The sequence below is a fragment of the Copadichromis virginalis genome, linkage group LG5 (assembly GCF_057382275.1).
Source record: "Copadichromis virginalis isolate Kocher_CV1m ecotype Utaka linkage group LG5, C_Virginalis_male_GT1.1, whole genome shotgun sequence".
NCBI classification, from domain to species: Eukaryota; Metazoa; Chordata; class Actinopteri; order Cichliformes; family Cichlidae; genus Copadichromis; species Copadichromis virginalis.
In genome coordinates, this window is record NC_140622.1 from 7,968,210 (window position 1) to 7,980,847 (window position 12,638).

Sequence of the window (12,638 nt, forward strand, 5' to 3'; positions counted from 1 at the left end):
TGAGTGCAGACTACTTAATGTATATGTACGTTTTGTAAGTAGTGTATAGCTTGTTTATTTTACTAAATGCAGGGAGAATATAAATTGAAACAAATTAGGCAATGTACTTTATACAGTAAATGCTGTATCTACTGGTCTGATTAGCAAACGACACAGATGCTGTGAATGTTGATCTTGAATGTTATGTTGAAAAGTTATAAAATCAGGTTATTAATTTACTGGAACCCACACACTACTTGGTTTAAACAATAATACCATTTTAGCTTTTGGCCTCAGAAAATGAGCCTTAATGTAGGCAAATTGATTAACGTAATTACGTAGTTAGTCGCTACGCAGCTCAACGTGTCCCTGTTCTGTTGACTGGGAAACCCCTAGCACGGAGCTGCCAACGCCCGGCGTAAAGACACAAATAGAGGATACGGTATGGAAATTTTTTGCTCGTTTCTTATTACTATTTATTCTTTTGGGTAATGTTTAGGTCTAACTCTTGTCACTTTACTGTATAATATGAATTCCTAACACTGATTGTAATCAGCAGTTTATCAGACTCATTCAGCAACAGCATCCGCTAAGCTTAGCACAGCTCGTTAGCTCGCAAGCTAATTGGGGAGGACAGTAGTTAGCTAGCGAAACAGGCAGGGTGTCTATCGTTAGACCGGTGTGTAAATCGAGCTCCTGGAGTTACTCATAAAGAACATGCAAGTTTTTTAATTGGTGGTTCTGATGTTGTAATGATAAAATAAAACACCTCTTTGTTATTAAGATAAGTTGGTGACGAACCTAAGAATTGACTAGTTACGGTACGCGGTAAGTGGGTTAACAAACAGAATAAACGAGCATAACAAGAGTTTGGTTAAGTTGTGATTTTGTAGACAGCATAGTCCCATCGTATAGATGGAAAGCGTAATGTCTGGGTACTAAGGAAAAGATTCATAACACTGACCCTGTAAAAATAGGGGATCAGTTGTAAGTTTATCGTTTTAACAGCGGGCAGGAAATTAGGCCAGACTGAGGCCGAGGATGTGGCCGAAATATATGGCTAATGCTACCAAGCTAACAGATCTTTAAGTGGTAGTTATCTCTCAAGTGTGAGGTAAAATGTTCCATAATAGGATATTTACATGCTGATTCTAACAGCTTGGCACACCACTCGCGGCTGCGTAGTTAAACATGTTATAAACTCAACGGAAGACAAAGTCTAGTTTGAGATTTCGGGTCGGTGATGTCAGATCAAAAATACACATGATTGAGGTCTGTTTTTGTCAAGAATCAGAGGGTAACATTCTTTCCCCCCCAACGTGCGGAAGTACGTACATGTATCAGTGGAAATTAGAAGGAAGTTATGACCAATCCTTAAGGAAATACCTCCAACGTAACGATCATTACCGGTTTGTGTTTAAATGTACTGATATTTGATCATGTAGATGACATAAGTGTCTGCTTTAAAATAAATCCACACTGCTCAGAGGATTAGCTGACCCGAACATACAAAATCGCAAATTATACAGAGTCCATTTCAGTATGGCAGCTAAATATTTGGAAACTGTTATCAGGCTCAGTTGAGCCGCTTTCGCTATTAGTATTTAAGCAGGGCTGCAGTTAGTGCTGGCTGGCCTACAAACACAAATGTGAGGATTAAGTCTGGCGGCATTAATGCAGCTGCAGTCATCCTTTGGTGCCCATTGCCGTTGGCTTACTACATTGTTACACTTAGATTTATATTTTTTACTTTTACAAGATGAGTTGAGATTTTTATTCAGATTGATGGGACACACAGTAAAATACTTGTGTTCATACACTACTGTGTTTCATGGATGTCACGGTGTTCATTGTACAGTGAAATTGACCATGTATTCACCAACCAAAGAATTGCTGAAGACAGTGGCACTTTCTCTTAGTCAGTAATTAGTTGACTTGGTCCTAAGGCACAGTTCTCCTTGATGATGTGCGTTGGAATGTTGTCGATAAGTGTTATGCTTGATTCATCTGCCAACATCTGTAATAACAGTGTTCTTGGTTTTCGGAGACAGAAATCTGTCAGTTTGTTGATAAACCAGTGGTGTGTACTCTAAGTGGACTAGAACATGATCAGATACCGCCTGTTACTTGTCCATGGTGTCTGCAGCAGTTTGCACGTACATCTACGCAGGAGTGTAATCCCAGCCAAATGGAGTGTCTTCACTTTTAGGATCAAGATGCGGCATAATGCAGTTGCTTTATATATAGATTTTTTGGGATCAACCTTGATAACATATGTACTCTGATTAATCAAGTTTTGCATGTCTGTTTGACCTTACTTACAAGTCTGTGCATTTTCCTGTTATTATTGTAGGGTACCGGTATGTGTTTTTACAAAATGATTTAAACTTGAAAAAAATCAAAGCCAACTTAGTCTCTGTTTTTTAGTCTTGTGTCCTGGTGATTTTACTTTGAAAGGCCAGACTCTTTGGTGGCACCAAATTTTTGTTTATACTGAGAAAACTGCTGTGTAGCATTGTGACACACATGAAACAGTTATCACAACATTAACAAATTCACATGAACAGACAAGCATTTATAGTTCAGCATTACAATTCAGTATTTTCAGGCAATGTACGTATGGTCAATTTTTTTGTTTTTACATATTATTCACATTATTCACATTATTTTATAAAATCCCTCCTAAAAGAACTGCCCTGTATTGCATCACACCTGGAGAATTTCCAGCCGGAAGCGCCCATTGTTCAGTTTCCGGTAATGCTAGCTGCTCATATGATGCACTTGCGGTAATGGGTAAGCTCCATTAGCACGTACAGCTCCATTCAATTAGATATTTAACAGCTGTAATTGTGTTAAACATTGTTGTATTATAACAACATACTGGATAGAAACATGTTGTATTTTGTGATGAGGTTTTTGTTAATAAGGGGAGATTTGACTTGTGCTCAGAAAATGGTACACGTGTGGGGAAATGATTTTTGGTTTAGAAATGTTCATTATTAGAAGTGGACAACTTCATTTGATTGTGCTCTAATTGCTGGAATAAATCATTAAAGACTTATAAGGCATTTTAAACAATGACATATGCATTAGACATATGCAGTGGCATAGTGGTAGAAATCACATAAATCTGTAGCAGGTATTGCACTGATGATGACAGGGAAAAAAAACTTACAGGTCTAATGTAAAAGCCTTTTTTGAAAAGGAGTGGTATGTTGAAGATATTTGGGTTGTTAGTTGGGCACCTGTTTTAGCAGGTTCTGTTTCTGTGTTAAACACTGTAGCGTTTGGTGCCTGCAGTTTTGTCCCTCATGCTTCTCTCAATGACATCCCCACCCCCACACTGTGCTGCAGAGCTCTGCAGTGGCTTAGCACTGACAGACTGTAACTTACAGAGGAGAAATGGGGGAACAGTGTTGCTTGTGTACTACATACAGTGCGTTGTCTCTAAAATCAGGCACACACTGAACAATGTTGTCAGACCAAGAAAGTACTGCTGTGACGTTATACACTACTTACCAAGAAACATGGAAAGACAGACAGCTTTAGAAATAAAAGCAAAAAAGACGAGCAGATGAAGTCAAGCAAAAGCTGTAGTTAAAGCTATACATAGTCATTTAGAAGTGGTTTGAGATGGATGATGATTGTTGAAGAACCATCAAATGACTGTCAATGAATATTGAATAGTTCTTTTGGTTGAGATTCCCATCTCTACGTAGAACGTGATATTAAATATCTACGATAGCCTAATATATCAGGAGTGCCTCAACCTCCTATATGCCTGTCAGTGACTCAGTTAGCATAACAGCAAAGCATCAGCCCCATCAATTAATTTTCTTTGTTGGCTTAGTCTGGTTCCTTTTCATAAATCACTTGTTGGTAAGTTTTTATTTCACTTAAAGTTACATAACAAATTGTTTCCTAGTCGAGTCTTCCTGTCCTCATTTTTATGCGCACTGTCTGCTCCACTCTTAGTGTGTTAGTGGGTGCAAACAAAGTGAAACTGAGAGCGGAGGAAAATGCAAATTAGAATGGCCATAATGGCAACAAGTGAAGAATTCACACTAAGCTGGAAGAAAAGTAGTGCAAATACATTAGCTTAATAACATATATATAATGAGCCCGTGTGCATCTTGTAATGTGGACGTTCTGACATGTTAATATGTGTGTTGGTTTCAACAATAAAACACGTCAGTGTAGGTAGAGCCTTGGTGGTGTTCCTACTGGCTCACTATCACAACTGAATAGAACAGATTTGTTGTTTCTTTTATTTGTGCAATTTGAGCTTTTCCTGTGATAACAGACAGAAAGAACTTTGTAGGTTAGCTTTACTCTTGGAGTTGTGTTCACATCTACACTACATTCATGTTTGATGTTTTAGTTTCTAATTTTGTATAACAAATTAAAACAAATAAAATAAGAGCATGAAGCCACCATTAGTGTTTTTGAGTCTGATCTGTTTCTTGGGCCATATGGGGAAGAGAGACTGCGCCAGCTGATGTTTTCCCTTTTTTCCCAAATTTCCTTTCATGTTTCCTTCCTTCATTTGTGTGAAGCAGGCCTGTGCTGTGTCCAGTTGTTAAGCTGTACTGACCCTCAGTCCATTAACTGTAAAAAGCTCATTGGAGCCTTTCCAGTTTAATTCCCGTAGTTAGTGGAGGTTACTGGTTTTCACTTCACTTCCTGTGGCAAGTAAATCACGATTTGTAGTCAGAGTTTAGGTAAAAAGTTCTTAACCAACATTTTGTCTTTTACAAATAATGAAAAATGCCATCTGGTACTCAGCTTACAAAAAAATGGCTAGTCCTTGGTCCATGCATTTTTCTCCTAATATGAGCTCACCTCAAACAAAATGCTCCTATCAGAAGTCCACATGTATAATGTAGAGTAAAATAATAATGATCAAAGATGATATTTTAAAATTTATCTGTGGTATGTCTGTGAAAGTTGTTCAGCCAAAAAGTAAATTATTAAATGTGCCTCTTTTCTTTTCCAGATCTTGAATGAGTAGCAAAGACTGTAACACACAGCTATGCAGACCATTAAGTGTGTTGTAGTTGGTGATGGTGCCGTGGGTAAAACCTGCCTGCTCATCTCTTACACCACAAACAAGTTTCCCTCTGAATATGTACCTACGGTAAGTGCGTCAATCTCTATATTAGATTTTAAATGTTTTAGTTACCACATGTTCAGCGAACCACACGCACGTGAGTTTATATTTGCTTGTTGCACAATTTACAGAAGATTCAGCTGGAGTTTGGAGTTTGAGTACATACAATGCTGTTTGCATGTTTCCGTTGATCCTGCAGAGGTCTGAACAGGATGTTTGCTATTGTTGACTAATTGGCCTTGACCACTAAGTACGTGATCAAAGTTGTGTTCTGTATGCAGCTTTACAAACACACAATCAGGTCGAAGAACCTGCTGGAATATGGTTTATTTGAAGGATGTTGAATAAGAGTAATAGACGAGCAATTTGAATATATTATTTCTCAGCTCTGTAGTGTAAATAAATGTGTCTATAACTGTATCTTTAGTTCTATTGCGTTATGAGTGGCTGAGCTGATTTTGGTCTGTGTGTTGCAGGTGTTTGATAACTATGCTGTAACTGTAATGATTGGAGGTGAGCCCTACACTCTGGGCTTGTTTGATACAGCAGGTATGTTACATTTCACTTTCTATTATAAAGTAGGAATCATGCTTTCAGAAGCAGCTTGTCTGTCTTCACACTGCAGCCACAGGGGAGCTTTAGTAAATGTAGAGTTTGTGTGATGTTTTCTTTCAGTCAGAGTTGTGCTTTCAAACAATCGAGTTAAATATAATTTTTGTGTGGCTTCTCCAGGTCAGGAAGATTACGACAGGTTACGACCTCTGAGTTATCCCCAGACAGATGTCTTCCTCGTCTGTTTCTCTGTCGTGTCCCCATCCTCCTTTGAAAATGTAAAAGAAAAGGTAAGTGTGACCTGCTCATTTTGGTGTTTTTCTGTTAGTGTAAAAATGAACATGTTGTAACAGTTTGTTTCATACTGTGTAATGTATACTGAATATTGTTTATTTTGTAAAAATGATGAATTATGGGTTGCTCAAATTTTACTGGCAGGTACAGTACTAATTAGCCGTTTGGTACAAAAAGCCAGAGGGAAGGGAACTTGGTTAAAAATGCAGTGCTTGTCTGAGGATGCAAATGCCTTAAAAAAGGGTTAAAATAAAGGGCTCTCTTCAAATTTTTAAAATAAAATTAACATTTTCCTAATTTTGTTTAATAAGAAAACCCCCCGGTATTCCGCACATGTGTGGTATTGTGCTGACTCTTGTATTTGTCCATTTAGTGGGTTCCCGAGATCACCCACCACTGTCCAAAGACGCCCTTCCTTCTAGTTGGGACTCAGATCGACTTGCGAGATGATCCCTCCACTATAGAGAAGCTGGCTAAGAACAAGCAAAAGCCCATTACTCCGGAGACAGCCGAGAAGCTGGCAAGAGATCTCAAGGCTGTGAAATATGTGGAGTGCTCAGCCCTCACACAGGTACTGTATATACTTGGATATAAAAGATTTACAGTCACGCACACACACTCTCAGAGACGAGTATGATGGATACTTCAGTGGCAAGAACTAAGAAAGTGGAGGAAAGAGGAACATGCCTGTACCCCCACTGTCCTGTGCATGTTTGTTCTGCATGCTGGTTTGATCTTGGTAATTGATGTACCTTGTGGGTTCACTGATGTTGCTAGTTGGAAATGATCCTTGCTACAGTAAGCAGACCTTCATTTAGGTAAACTGTTACTTATTCAGCTGCACTGGTCTTGAGCATAGTCACATGGTAGATTAGCCAACTTTTCTTAACAGTGGGGTGGATTTTAAGCAAATGCACTAAATGTTAGAGTTTAGGATTCTGGGTGAGCAGACCTAAAGCGATTAAAGCGTAGGAAGGAGAGAGTTCATGTTTTGCAAACCTCTCCAGTATATGTGCTTGTTAAAGCCTGTGGGCTTTACACCACATCATGGACCAGCAATCGCTCCTGGGATCAGCTGATGGTGTTTGCAGTAATAGAACAGGCACAAACACATTATTGTGTCAGCATTTTGACTAAATGGCAAAGTAAAATGTTTCTAGTTTATGAAGGCAAACCTGCTGCTAGTTAGTTGTTTGTTTGTTTGGTTTTTTTGCACTGTTTCTAAAGAGGACCAAAGGTAGACAGTGGGCTTCGTGTCAAATTTAGGAGCGCTTGACTTCTCTGTGGTAGATTTAATGTTGTATTATTGAGTGCTTGTGTTGACTAAATCAGTCAGTGCCTTTAAAGGCTTTACCTGCTCAGTTATGTCCCGAGTTTGTTTGTGTTGGCGTTGATGCATAACTGTTAGAAACTGAAGCACAGTAAGCATGACTCGGAGGAGAGCAGGTGACTTGGATCTCTGATTCTGAACAATAGTGTTGATAAAGCTGGGGTGCCCCCACCTCCCTGCTCTGCTCCTTCCTTCCTGTACTCCCCCCTATCTCACTGGCACAAAAGTTGCATAGCTGCTGATGTCATTTCCTGTTTCCTGTTGGGGATCTCAACACCCAGGTCCCCAGCTCACTTTCAGCCCCCTGTTAAACAACTTCCTTGTCTTCATTCAGTGTTGACACGGCTGCACGGCACTCCTGGTCTTTATGCTATGAAACCTTCCTCCTCACTCTGCCATGTTCCTCTTCTTCTCCTCCTCTTCTTTGGTCTCTCTCTCTGTGTTTGCTCTGCTAATTGCACTCTTGTTCTCTTCCCGCTCTTCCTGTCGTCATAGCGAGGGCTGAAGAATGTTTTTGACGAAGCTATCCTAGCTGCCCTAGAGCCGCCTGAGACGCAAAGAAAGAGGAAATGTTGTTTATTTTAAACTTTCTGTGCCACATCGCTCATGTCTTCTTCCTGTCATTGCTGTTTATCCGTTTTTCGTTCCCTTGCTCCACTTCTCTCCTCCTTCCCATTTTCTCTCTCTCTCTCTGCATTTGCTGCTTAAAACTCTCATCTGTCTCAATCTCAGCCATCTATTAACAGATCCACCAGTTTGATACTCACACTGCTGCTCTACTCTGCATCAAGATTGCGTTTCTCATCTTTGTTCTGTGGCTTGTTAAACTAACCAGAGGCCTTTCTGCACTTAAAAATACTTGTTGCCTTTTCTAATTTGGTTTACTCGGCATCATATCTTCATATTTTTCTTCTGGATTAGTGTGACCACCTGCATCATTTCACATCCTAATTCTTGGACCACTCTGTGTCTTAAACTGTTTTCACACATGAACTCTGGACAGTCAAACACAGTTGTCCTTTCTGGAAGGATAAATTCTGCACACAGATACCTCCTTCATTCTAACATGGACTTAAACGCCACCACGCCTCTGAATTGAACTCATTCTAAAAGATGAGATTAAACATTATTGTGTGTGTATTTAAGAGCCACTGAAAATTGATCGCAGTCAGTGACCACATTTTTTTAAACGTGTCACTTTCTGTAGTTTATAGTGCTCCAGACACATAATGTTAGGGTGCTGAATGTAGTAGCACCAGCAGTCTTCTTTCCTTTTTAAAATACAAATGGAAAAAGAATAGAGCAAAACTAGCTAGAAAATACAAACTAAGAACTCACACATCTGTGCAGTGCTGTTTACTCACTGCTGTCTGTAGGCTGTTGACACAGTCTGCAGACAACTTTCCACTCTCTATGTCAGAGTGCTACAGGTCATCTGTTTTACTTTCCACATTGTTTGTTTGTAATTTCAAATTAAAGAGAAAGCAGAAATAAGCCTAACACCAATATTAAAATCATACAATAATAAAATGTGAATAAATAGCACAGCAAGAGCAGCAGCTGTGTACATTGACAGTCATTCACACACTGTGTTGAAACAGCCGGGTCGGTAAAGCTGGTTCATTGTGACACCGTCTGAAAGGTTTGTGTGTGAAAACGTCTTGAGTTTAGCTTATTAACAAGACCTGTGTCTAACAATAGGTGGCTAGTGTCTAGAAGGATACATCCTTTGTTTGGGATGGTCCTCGACTCTTCTCTCTGCTCTGTGCGAGTAGTAGTCGTGTGAAGGTGGTGGCTTTACAGGCTGAGATTGAGCTTACACTCAACAGAGCTTCCATTTCTAATGCTAAAGTATTTTTTATACTTCTACAGTTATGTTTAATTTATCAGAATCTGAAGTGTGACTGTGGTTTCTCACGCAGGGCTTTTAACTGCTCAAGTCACCTATGGGAGTGTCTGACCTCAGCAGACATTGCTATGTGCTGGTGTCATGGTACTCTCATTGATCTATTTTATAGCTAAGCCACACTTGATGATACTTGCAAGCCGTGTTTAGTGACTTATTTCGCTTTCTCTACATATAACATCAGTGTGCCATTACCTGTGGTACAGATTGTTGTATTAGAAGTCTATATAATAATAAAAGCTATAATTGTGTGAAATGACTTGTGAACTGAATTAATAAAGGACAACTTAACTTGCGCTCATCTGGCTTCCGTCTTTTTTCAGTGCCGTGTCAGAAGAATTTAGTAGTTTGGTCAGCTGAGATAGGCAACGCAGTGCAGCTCTGGTTACCTCACATGACTGAGCTCATGACGTAAGCAGTTCTGCTCGGGTTAATACAAAGGTTCCCCTCTTGCACTCGGCAAGTGCTTGATTGTGGTCATGTGTTTGGAATATGAACCAGTGAAGTCAAGAAAAAGTTCTTGTTTGCCGTTGTAATGTCAAGGGTTATGTCCTGTTTTTCCTCCACTTGCTTGTTTGACTTGCCTTTGATTTCGGCTGTCTCAGGTCAGCTGCACTATGCAGACATGCATGTGATTTGTGTTTTTGACACTTAATCCCTGATCTGGCTTACACCACTGAAAACACCACAAGACATCGTTTCCCACACACAGACTTTACTTGGGAGGGTACTCCAGGGATGCTGATGGCTAACTAAGTATAGTGTGTAATTATTTTTTATTTACAGTGTGATCGATTTAGTCACTGCTAAGCATGTAGACTAATAATATAAATTCTGTAATGCAATTGTTTGGTTCTGCAGTCAGATAAACTCCAACTAAACTATGCTGGACTGCAGCTGGTCAAAGTAGACTTTATTCTACTTAAAAGATGTGCTTTAAGGAGTTTAATGTAGAGGCAGCAATATTTGCGTATTATTGTCACAGAGAATGTGTGCTATTATTTTAAAAAGCACGGGTGCACCTCCTGTGTCATTTGTCTGATTCTGTGGGAAACACTACATGACAGTCTCCTGACTTGTTCATTGCAGATCCTACTTGGAAATTTTGTTGTTGTTTTATCTTTTTCTTTGCATTCCCACCAGCTTCCCCTCTTTCTTATGAAACCCCTCTGAATTACCTTCAGTGTGTTTTGCTTTTTCACTGTCCCCCCCCAGTTGAAGCCATTTCTGCCTTTTGTTGCAAGATCTTTTTTTTGTTCCTTTTAAATCTGTGTGTGTGTGTGTTTGCGCTGCTCCCTCATTCTGTTTGTATGTTTTTGTTCACAGAAAGGACTAAAGAATGTGTTTGATGAGGCGATATTGGCTGCATTGGAGCCCCCAGAGCCCAAGAAGAAACGCAAATGTGTGCTGCTATGAGAGGCTCCTACCTTTCCAAAGCACACACCCCCTTCACTCACGCATACACACACACACACAGAAATACACACGTCTTTAAATACATACATCCCTGCCTCTCCCAAACCCCCCTCCCTTGCTCTGCTAAGGCTGCTTGACAGCATTGTTTTCCTTGTGGAAGACTAGGAAGAAAACAGCCTACCAAGTTTCAGATAATTCTCTGCAATAATAACAACCAAGCTTCACCCCTGCGTCTGAGTTCGGGATAAAACATGAACGTTACATGGCCAAGAACCCAGTGAGGGCTCAGACAGGGATCCAGATACCAAGCATACTCACAAGTAGAAATCCCTCTGTCGAGCTTTGGATAGCTGATTTCATTAGTTCAGTCAGTGTTGTGGCCTAATCGAGTTCTAGCTGTCCAGCCGTGTAGTCGTCTTCAGCCAATGTAAAGGTTTCGTGGACATAAGCCCAGCCCCAGCCCCTCCCAGCTGCTTAATTAGCAGCTGCTCATGCTGCTGTTCCCGTCGCCTCAGTTGACGAGCACGCTCATTGCTCAGCCCCCCTCTATGTTCTCACTCAGCACTACCACAAGAGATGCTAACAGAGTAGTGTTGTTGATTTTGTTTGCCAACACCTCCTTTATCCCTCAAACAGTCTGAGATATTTACTCGATGTTCCAAGTAGACGCGCTCTTAACCACTAGGACACCGTGGGGGTTTGACACAGCTCGGTAATTCAGTCAAGGCTCCATCAAGCCTTACCTCCACAGTACAGAGTAGCAGTCTTTTTAAGAGTGTGGAAATCACTTGAAAAGCTAAAGGCATTCATTAGTAATGGGTCTCATAGTCGACCACAGGAATTTGCCTTTTAGATGGAGGGAACTTAAACAGTGTTAGCAGAACAAGCGGTTGTTCTTCATGCGTTGCCAGGGACCAAGTAGAATACTGTTTTCACATTGTCATCACCGTACACTGAGAACGGGCATAGCAGAGACAACTGTGTTAAATGACGAATGCTTATTGGCCAGACAACAGATGAGCAAATGTGAATTTTCACCAGATTTCTGTGCCAGGTCAGAATTTGGTGCCTTCCTGTAGTGCGTCATATCCAGGCAGAGGTGTGAGGCCTGTTGTACCTGTTCACACTGTACGGCGCTGCATGTAGCTCGGCCTTGGTCTCTGTTCTAAATGATAGGTTTAACAGATGTAATTATAATGTAAGCTGGCACACAATGTTCATGTAGGCTCCAGGTGTTTTTACCAAAATCTGTTTTTCTTTATCATTTCTGTTTGTGTGTTGTTGTTTTGTTTTTTTTTTGTTTTTTTTTTATTATTATTTCATTCATATATATATATATATATATATATATATATATATATATATATATATATATATATATATATATATATATATATATATATATATTAGAATAAAAAAGGTTACTTTCACTCCTTTTACATTTTAGGGGTCGGAACTCATCTGAACTCTCGCCCGCCAGTTTATACCAAGTAAACCTCTGATTGGTTTAGCTGAATAAAAACCTCCAATGGCAGCGAGACTGTTTGGTAATGATTATTTGTGATTGGTTGGTTCTTGTTTTTCTTTACTGGTGGCTTAGAGTTGGGTCGACGTCCAGCCCAAGTCAGTAAAATTATTATTATAACCTGTTGTTGTTTTGGTGCAAAACCAAATGCTTTGTCTAAAGTCTTTGTTCTTTGTATATGCATTCTTTTCAAAAATATTAAACTTATACCTTAATTGCCTTTACCACTTTGCACTTGCTGTTCTTTGTTTTTCCAGCCAGCAGGTGGAGCTGTCTAATCACATCTCCATCGTCTATATCCTTCATTCGAAGCTGATAAATGAAAATGTTGCAAAACGCCCACAAAAGTTCACTGAAATGTTTTGGGGTTTTTTTCCCATTACAAAAACCTAAAGCATCATTACAAAAAATATTAATTATGTTGACAGGTTTGAACAGATTTTCAGGATTGCATTGTCAGAATATTTAAGTTTAGAGGTCCGTACGTTGGGAAGGTGTGTGTTTACCTGCTGAAAACTACTTCGCG

At 39.8% G+C, this 12,638-nt stretch overlaps 1 protein-coding gene across 1 annotated transcript; it reads left to right on the forward strand.

Moving 5' to 3' along the window:
* Positions 1–337: 337 nt before the first annotated feature.
* On the forward strand, positions 338–12,336 carry cdc42 (cell division cycle 42). The gene is made up of 6 exons (XM_085455705.1): positions 338–421; positions 4,976–5,116; positions 5,566–5,638; positions 5,822–5,931; positions 6,309–6,506; positions 10,498–12,336. The coding sequence occupies exons 2-6, from the start codon at positions 5,012–5,014 to the stop codon at positions 10,585–10,587; spliced, it is 576 nt and encodes a 191-aa protein (XP_085311831.1). The 5' UTR covers positions 338–421; positions 4,976–5,011; the 3' UTR covers positions 10,588–12,336.
* The last annotated feature ends 302 nt before the right edge of the window (positions 12,337–12,638 follow it).

Excerpts from the sequence above, each read along its gene's own strand:
- cdc42 (XM_085455705.1), top strand. The coding sequence starts at position 5,012 with ATGCAGACCATTAAGTGTGTTGTAGTTGGTGATGGTGCCGTGGGTAAA. Across the intron at positions 5,117-5,565 it reads CCTCTGAATATGTACCTACG|GTGTTTGATAACTATGCTGT; the intron begins GTAAGTGCGTCA and ends TGTGTGTTGCAG. Across the intron at positions 6,507-10,497 it reads AGTGCTCAGCCCTCACACAG|AAAGGACTAAAGAATGTGTT; the intron begins GTACTGTATATA and ends TTTTGTTCACAG.